The sequence below is a fragment of the Poecile atricapillus genome, chromosome 26 (genome assembly GCF_030490865.1).
Source record: "Poecile atricapillus isolate bPoeAtr1 chromosome 26, bPoeAtr1.hap1, whole genome shotgun sequence".
Lineage (NCBI taxonomy): Eukaryota > Metazoa > Chordata > Aves > Passeriformes > Paridae > Poecile > Poecile atricapillus.
In genome coordinates this window covers 442,352-451,316 of record NC_081274.1, presented here as the reverse complement: position 1 = coordinate 451,316, position 8,965 = coordinate 442,352, and the positions used below count along the sequence as shown (strand labels likewise).

Sequence of the window (8,965 nt, the reverse complement as noted above, 5' to 3'; positions counted from 1 at the left end):
TGAGTGACCGCGGCCGTTTCCCTTCCCAGGACCCCCTCATTAACAGGGGAAGGATTTAATTAACCTGAATTAATTAACCTGAATTAATTAACCTGATTTAATTAACCCCGGGGTGGGGGAGGGGCGGGAAATAATTTTTAATTGTAATTTTTTTTTTAACTTTTAATTTAAAAATTAAATTTATTTTCGACTCCGCCTCTTTTTAAAAATCGTCTTTTCCCGTTTTTAACCAAATTCCTGTTTTTTTCCCCTCAAAAATTCCTCAGGCTTTGGGAGTGTGTGGTTACAGGCTTCGTTGCCATGGCAACAGGGACAGGCCTTGGGAGTACACAGGCCGCAGGCTTCGTTGCCATGACAACACGAGCAGGCCTCAGGCTTTGGGATTCGTTGCCATGGTGACAGGAGCAGGCCTTGACAGTACAAATGTGCAGGCTTCGTTGCCATGGCAACAGGAACAGGCCTTGGGAGTACACAGGCCGCAGGCTTTGTTGCCATGGTGACAGGAGCAGGCCTTAGGAGTAGGCAGGCCGCAGGCTTTGTTGCCATGGTGACAGGAGCAGGCCTTAGGAGTAGGCAGGCCGCAGGCTTTGTTGCCATGGTGACAGGAGCAGGCCTCAGGCCTTGGGAGTATGTGGTTACAGGCTTCGTTGCCATGGCAACAGGGACAGGCCTTGGGAGTACACAGGCCGCAGGCTTCGTTGCCATGACAACACGAGCAGGCCTCAGGCTTTGGGAGTAGGTAGGCCGCAGGCTTCGTTGCCATGGCAATGGGGACAGGCCTTGGCAGTACAAATGTGCAGGCTTCGTTGCCATGGCAACATGAGCAGGCCCCAGGCTTTGGGAGTGTGTGGTTACAGGCTTCGTTGCCATGCCAACAGGGAACAGGCCTTGGGAGTACACAGGCCGCAGGCTTCGTTGCCATGACAACATGAGCAGGCCTCAGGCCTTGGGAGTGTGTGGTTACAGGCTTCGTTGCCATGCCAACAGGGAACAGGCCTTGGGAGTACACAGGCCGCAGGCTTCATTGCCATGGCGACAGGAGCAGGCCTTGGGAGTAGACAGGCCGCAGGCTTCGTTGCCATGGCAATGGGGACAGGCCTTGGCAGTACAAATGTGCAGGCTTCGTTGCCATGACAACAGGGGCAGGCCTCAGGCTTTGGGAGTGTGTGGTTACAGGCTTCGTTGCCATGGCGACAGGAACAGGCCTTGGGAGTAGACAGGCCACAGGCTTCGTCGCCATGGCTACAGGAGCAGGCCTCAGGCTTTGGGAGTGTGTGGTTACAGGCTTCGTTGCCATGGCAACAGGGGCAGGCCTCAGGCTTTGGGAGTGTGTGGTTACAGGCTTCGTTGCCATGGCAACAGGGAACAGGCCTTGGGAGTACACAGGCCGCAGGCTTCATTGCCATGGCGACAGGAGCAGGCCTTGGGAGTAGGCAGGCCTCAGGCTTCGTTGCCATGGCGACAGGAACAGGCCTTGGGAGTACACAGGCCGCAGGCTTCGTTGCCATGGCAACGGGAGCAGGCCTCAGGCTTTTGGGGTACACAGGCCGCAGGATTCAAGACCCAAAAACCACTCGGGAACCCCAAAAATCCACTCAGGGACCCCAAAATCCACTCGGGAACCCCAAAATCCACTCGGGGACCCCAAAATCCACTCGGGGACCCCAAAATCCAATCGGGGACCCCAAAATCCAATCGGGGACCCCAAAAATCCACCCGGACACATTTGGGGACCCCTCCCCCCTTTTTGGGACCGTGTCCCCAAATTCCTGAATAATTCCCTAATAATTCCCAAAGAATTCCCAAATAATTCCCAAATAATTCCTGAATAATTCCCAAATAATTCCCGAATAATTCCTGAATAATTCCCAAATTATTCCCAAATAATTCCCCAATAATTCCCTAATAATTCCTAAATAATTCCCAAATAATTCCCAAATAATTCCCAAATAATTCCCCAATAATTCCCAAAGAATTCCCGAATAATTCCCAAATAATTCCCAAAGAATTCCCAAATAATTCCCGAATAATCCCTAAATAATTCCCAAATTATTCCCAAATAATTCCCTAATAATTCCCCAATAATCCCCAAATAATTCCCGAATAATTCCAGAATAATTCCCGAATAATCCCTAAATAATTCCCAAATAATTCCCGGATAATTCCCAAAATTCCCGGGCCCCTCCCCGACATTCCAAGGTCGCTCCGTGGCCCGGAATTTCCCGGCCCCGCCCTTTGCGTTGTTCCCGAATTCCCAAATTCCCGAATTTCCGGTCCCTCCCCGGCCCCGCCCTTGTGTTGTTCCCATTCCCGGATAATTCCCGAATAATTCCTAATAATTCCCAGATAATTCCCAAAGAATTCCCGAATAATTCTCAAATTTCCCGAGTAAATTCCCGAATAATTCCCGAATAAATTCCCAAATTTCCTGAGTAAATTCCCGAAAAATTATTGAATAAATTCCCGAATTATTCCCCAATTTCCTGAATAATTCCCGAGTAATTCCCAAATAATTCCCAAGTAATTCCCCCCAAAAAATAATGAATAAACTCCCGGATAAATTCCCGATTTCTCAAATAAATTCCCGGATAATTCCTAAATTTCCCGAGTAATTCCCGAACAATTCCCGAGTAATTCCCGAAAAAAATCCCGGATAAATTCCCGGTTTCCCGAATAAATTCCCGAATAAATTCCGGGATAAATTCCCCGACAATTCCTGAATAATTCCCGAATAAATTCCCGGATAAATTCCCGAATAAATTCCCGGATAAATTCCCGATTTCCCGGATAAATTCCCGGATAAATTCCCGATTTCCCGGATAAATTCCCAAATAAATTCCGGGATAAATTCCCGGATAAATTCCCGATTTCCCGAATAATTCCCGGATAAATTCCCAAATAAATTCCGGGATAAATTCCCGGATAAATTCCCGATTTCCCGAACAATTCCCGGGTAAATTCCCGAATTCCCGAGTCTCTCCCGTCCCCGCCTTTGCGACCGCCCCCGAAGGTCCCCAAAGGTCCCCAAAGGTCCCCAAAGGCCACCCCCGTCCGTGTCCCGGCTCCTCCCCTGTCCCAGTTCCGTCCCCATCGGTCCCAAAGGTGTCACCTCTGTCCCCTCCCCCCTGTCCCGGCTCTGTCCCCTCCTGTCCCCAAAGGTGTCGCTCCCTGTCCCTGTCCCCTCCCCCTGCCCCAGTTCTGTCCCCTCCTGTCCCCACGGGTTCCACCTGTCCCCAAAGGTCCCTCCCTGTCCCCAAAGGTCCCGCCCATCCCAAAGGTGTCACCTCCTGTCCCAAAGGTGTCACCTCCTGTCCCCAAAGGTGCCGCTCCTGTCCCTGTCCCCTCCCCCTGTCCCAGTTCTGTCCCCTCCTGTCCCCACGGGTTCCACCTGTCCCCAAAGGTCCCGCCCATCCCAGAGGTGTCGCTCCCTGTCCCCAGAGGTGTCACCTCCTGTCCTAAAGGTGTCACCCCCTGTCCCAGCCCCACCCCCACCTCTCCCAAAGGTGTCACCTCCTGTCCCCTGTCCCCTCCCCCTGCCCCAGTTCTGTCCCCTCCTGTCCCCAGCGGTGCCACACCCTGTCCCCACCTGTCGCTCCTGTCCCCAAAGGTGCCACTCCCTGTCCCCTCCTCTCCCAAAGGTGTCACCTCCTGTCCCCAAAGGTGTCACCTCCTGTCCCCAAAGGTGTCACCTCCTGTCCCTGTCCCCTCCCCCTGTCCCAGCCCCGCCCCCACCTCTCCCAGCGGTGTCACCTCCTGTCCCCAAAGGTCCCACCCATCCCAAAGGTGTCACCTCCTGTCCCCAGAGGTGTCGCTCCTGTCCCCAGAGGTGTCACCTCCTGTCCCAGCCCCACCCCCACCTCTCCCAAAGGTGTCACCTCCTGTCCCCAGAGGTGTCACCTCCTGTCCCTGTCCCCTCCCCCTGTCCCAGCCCCACCCCCACCTCTCCCAGCGGTGTCACCTCCTGTCCCCTCCCCCTGTCCCAGTTCCGTCCCCTCCCGTCCCCACCTGTCGCTCCCGTCCCCGTGGCTGTCGCTCCTGTCCCTCTGTCTGTCCGTCTGTCCGTCTGTCCGTCTGTCCCCGAATCCCTCTGTCCGCGTCCCCGGCTCCCGGGGTCCGTCTGTCCCTCCTGTCCCTCTGTCTGTCCCCGTGTCCCTCCTGTCCCTCTGTCCTTCCTGTCCGTGTCCCTCTGTCTGTCCCTCTCTCCCTGTCCCTCTGTCCGTCCCCGTGTCCCTCCGTCTGTCCCTCTGTCCTCCTGTCCCACCGTCCCTCCTGTCCCTCTGTCCGTGTCCCTCTGTCTGTCCGTCTGTCCCCTCTGTCCCGTCTGTCCCTCTGTCTGTCCCTCTGTCCCCGTGTCCCTCTGTCTGTCCCACCTGTCCGTCTGTCCCACCTGTCCGTGTCGGTCTGTCCGTCTGTCCCCGGTATCCCCGGTGTCCCCGTGTCCGTCTGTCCGTCTGTCCCGGTGTCCGTCCCGTGTCCGTCTGTCCGGATGTCGCCGGTGTCCGTCTGTCCGTCCCGGGGTCCCCTGGCTCAGCTCTTGGCGGCCGCGGCGTGTCCGGGCTGCGGGGAGCCCGTGCGGGACCCGCTGCGGCTGCCGTGCGGTCACTGCTGCTGCGGTCAGTGCCTCGCTCCGGACACTCCGGACACTCCGGACACTCCGGACACACTGACCAGTGCTCCGGACACCGCTCCGGACAGACTGACCGCCGCTCCGGACAGACTGACCGCCGCTCCGGACAGACTGACCACCGCGGACACCGCTCCGGACACTGCGGACCCGCTGCGGCTGCCGTGTGGTCACTGCTGCTGCGGTCAGTGCCTCGCTCCGGACACTCCGGACACTCCGGACACACTGACCACTGCCGACAGACTGACCAGTGCTCGGGACAGACTGACCGCTGCTCCATCCACTGCTGGGGACAGACTGACCACTGCTGGGGACAGACTGACCACTGCTCGGGACAGACTGACCACTGCTGGGTACAGACTGACCACTGCTCGGGACAGACTGACCACTGTGGACACCGCTCCGGCCACTCTGAATGCCCGGCTGAGCACTCCAGTGACCCCTCGAGTGACCACTCCGGCCACTTTAGTGACCACTCCGGCCCCGCTGACCACTCGGCTGAGCACTCCAGTGACCGCTCCGGCCACTCCGACCCCGCTGACCGCTCCAGTGACCACTCGAGTGACCACTCCAGTCCGACTGACCACTCCGGTGACCCATCGAGTGACCACTCCAACTGCTCCAGTGACCACTGCGGCCACTCCAGTGACCTCTCCAGTCCGAGTGACCACTCCAACTGCTCCAGTGACCGCTCCGGCCACTCCAGTGACCCCTCGAGTGACCCCTCGAGTGACCACTCCAACTGCTCCAGTGACCACTGCAGTCCGACTGACCACTCCGGCCACTCCAGTGACCGCTCCGGCCACTCCAGCCCCGCTGACCGCTTCAGTGACCCCTCCGTCCCCTGGAGTGACCCCTCCGGCCCCTGGAGTGACCCCTGCGGCCCCTGGAGTGACCCCGCTGACCCCTGGAGTGACCCCTCCGGCCCCTGGAGTGACCCCTCCGGCCCCTGGAGTGACCCCTCCGGCCGCTCCGGCCGCTCCGTCCCCCCGCTGTCCGCTCCCCGCGGTGTCCGGCCGCTGTCCGCAGTGTGGTCAGCGCTGTCCGGCGGGCCGGGCTCACCGGGCCGTGCCTTTGGCCATCGAGGCTCGAATCGCCCGGAGGCTCGCGGGGAGCGGGGGGAGGGGCGGCGGGGGGGTGGGGGAGGGGCGGAGGAGGAGGGGGAGGGGCGGCAGGTGAGAGGGGGGAGGGGATTTGGGGGGGATTTTGGGGAATTTTGGGGAGATTTGGGGGAATTTTGGGGCAATTTCGGGGAGATTTGGGGGGGATTTGGGGGGATTTTGGGGCAATTTCGGGGAGATTTGGGGGATTTAGGGGGGTTTTGGGGGTGGGGGAGGGGCGGAGGAGGAGGGGGAGGGGCGGCAGGTGAGAGGGGGGAGGGGGTTTGGGGGGGATTTTGGGGAAATTTTGGGGCATTTTGGGACAATTTCGGGGAGATTTGGGGGGGTTTTGGGGGTGGGGGAGGGGCGGAGGAGGAGGGGGAGGGGCGGAAGGTGAGAGGGGGGAGGGGATTTGGGGGGGATTTTGAGGAATTTTGGGGAGATTTGGGGGGATTTTGGGGCAATTTCGGGGAGATTTGGGGGATTTAGGGGGGTTTTGGGGGTGGGGGAGGGGCGGCAGGTGACGGGGGAGGGGATTTGGGGGGGATTTTGGGGGAATTTTGGGGCAATTTCGGGGAGATTTGGGGGGGATTTGGGGGGATTTTCGGGTGGGGGAGGGGCGGAGGAGGAGGGGGAGGGGAGGCAGGTGAGAGGGGGAGGGGATTTGAGGAGGATTTTGGGGAATTTTGGGGAGATTTTCGAAATTTGGGGGGATTTGGGGATATTTTGGGGGGGTTTTGGGGTGGGGGAGGGGCGGAGGAGGAGGGGCTGCAGGTGAGAGGGGGGGAGGGGATTTGGGGGGGATTTTGGGGCAATTTCGGGGAGATTTGGGGGGGATTTGGGGGGATTTTGGGGCAATTTCGGGGAGATTTGGGGGATTTAGGGGGGTTTTGGGGGTGGGGGAGGGGCGGCAGGTGATGGGGGAGGGGATTTGGGGGGATTTTGGGGAAATTTTGGGGAAATTTGGGACAATTTCGGGGAGATTTGGGGGGGATTTTCGGGTGGGGGAGGGGCGGCGGAGGAGGGGGAGGGGAGCCGGGGGGATTTTGGGGAATTTTGGGGCAATTTCGGGGAGATTTGGAGGATTTAGGGGGGTTTTGGGGGTGGGGGAGGGGCGGCAGGTGAGAGGGGGGAGGGGATTTGGGGGGAATTTTGGGGAGATTTGGGGCATTTTGGGGCAATTTCGGGGAGATTTGGGGGGATTTTCGGGTGGGGGAGGGGCGGAGGAGGGGGAGGGGAGGCAGGTGATGGGGGAGGGGATTTGGGGGGGATTTTGGGGAGATTTGGGGGAATTTTGGGGCAATTTCGGGGAGATTTGGGGGATTTAGGGGGGTTTTGGGGGTGGGGGAGGGGCGGCAGGTGATGGGGGAGGGGGTTTGAGGGGGATTTTGGGGAAATTTTGGGGCATTTTGGGACAATTTCGGGGAGATTTGGGGGGATTTTCGGGTGGGGGAGGGGCGGAGGAGGAGGGGGAGGGGCGGCAGGTGAGAGGGGGGAGGGGATTTGGGGGGGATTTTGGGGAGATTTGGGGAATTTTGGGGAGATTTTCGAAATTTGGGGGGATTTGGGGATATTTTGGGGGGGGGTTTTCGGGTGGGGGAGGGGCGGAGGAGGAGGGGGAGGGGCGGCAGGTGATGGGGGAGGGGATTTGGGGGGGTTTGGGAGCGATTTTGGGGAATTTTGGGGAGATTTGGGGGGATTTTCGGGTGGGGGAGGGGCGGAGGAGGAGGGGGAGGGGCGGCAGGTGATGGAGGAGGGGATTTTGAGGAATTTTGGGGAGATTTGGGGGAATTTTGGGGCAATTTCGGGGAGATTTGGGGGGGATTTGGGGGGGTTTGGGGGAGGGGGAGGGGCGGCAGGTGATGGGGGGGAGGGGATTTGGGGAAATTTGGGGGAAATTTGGGGAATTTTGGGGGCTTTGAGGGGGATTTTGGGGAAGATTTTCGAGATTTGGGGGAGATTTTGGGGAGGTTTGGGGCAATTTGGGGGAGATTTTGGGGGTTTGGGGGGGATTTTGGGGAGATTTTCGAAATTTGGGGGGTTTTGGGGGGGTTCTGGGGAGATTTGGGGGATTTGGGGGAATTTTGGGGAATTTGGGGGAGATTTTGGGGGTTTGGGGGGAATTTCAGGGAGATTTTCGGGATTTTGGGGGAGATTTTCGAAATTTGGGGGAGATTTTGGGAATTTGGGGGGATTTAGAGGGGATTTGGGGAGATTTTGGGGGGATTTGAGGAGATTTGGGGATTTTGGGGGATTTGGGAATTTGAGGGGAGATTTCGGGGGCGATTTTGGGGAAAATTTTGGGGGAAATTTTGGGGATTTGGGGGGAATTTTGGGGAGATTTGGGGGCGATATTTGGGGAAAATTTTGGGGGGATTTGGGGGAATTTTTGGGGGGAGATTTTTGGGGATTTGAGGAAGATTTTGGGGGCGATTTTTGGGGAAAAATTTGGGGAAAATTTTGGGGGGATTTTTGGGGAGATTTTTGGGAAACTTTGGGGGAATTTTGAGGATTTTGGGGGAAAATTTTTGGGATTTGAGAATTTCGGGTAAAACCCCGGAGGGTGGGGGAGGGGAGGGGCAATTTTTTGGGTCTCATTTATTTTTTTTTTTGGGGCCCCGCCCCTCCCCCACCCTCTCACGTGCCGGCGCCACCCGAGGGCCCCGCCCCTCCCCCCACCCGGTCCGGTGACATTTTTGGGGGGTGACATTTTTGTTTTGCTCGCCTCCGCCCCTCCCCCACCCCCCGAAAAAATTTCCCGGGGGGTTTTTACCCCTCCCCCACCCCCCCAAATTTTTTTTTTCATTTTTTTCCCCTCCCCCACCCCCCCAAATTTTTTTTTGTTTTTATTTTTTCCCCTCCCCCACCCCCCCAAATTTTTTTCGGGTTTTTTTCCCCTCCCCCCCACCCCCCCAAAAAAAAAATCCTGGGGGGTTTTTACCCCTCCCCCACCCCCCCCCAAATTTTAATTTTGTTTTTTCCCCTCCCCCACCCCCCCCAATTTTTTCGGGGTATTTTTTCCCCTCCCCCACCCCCCAAAAAATTTTAATTTTTTTTTTTCCCCCCTCCCCCACACCCCCAATTTTTGGGGGGGGGGGGGTGTTTTCCCCTCCCCCACCCCCCAAATTTTTTTTTTGGGTTTTTTTTTCCCCTCCCCCACCCCACAAAAAATTTAATTTTTTTTTTCCCCCTCCCCACCCCCCAAAAAAATTTCCTGGGGCGTTTTCCTCCCCTCCCCCAA

At 57.6% G+C, this 8,965-nt stretch overlaps 1 protein-coding gene across 1 annotated transcript in view; it reads left to right on the top strand.

Annotated features, from left to right (window-relative positions):
- Nucleotides 1-4,486: 4,486 nt before the first annotated feature.
- Nucleotides 4,487-8,965, top strand: part of LOC131588425 (uncharacterized) — an 8,416-nt gene continuing 3,937 nt past the window's right edge. Inside the window, exons 1-2 of the mRNA XM_058857296.1 lie at nucleotides 4,487-4,977; nucleotides 5,094-5,652. Coding sequence (XP_058713279.1) covers nucleotides 4,487-4,977; nucleotides 5,094-5,652 — 1,050 coding nt within the window. The remainder of the gene's footprint in view (nucleotides 4,978-5,093; nucleotides 5,653-8,965) is intronic.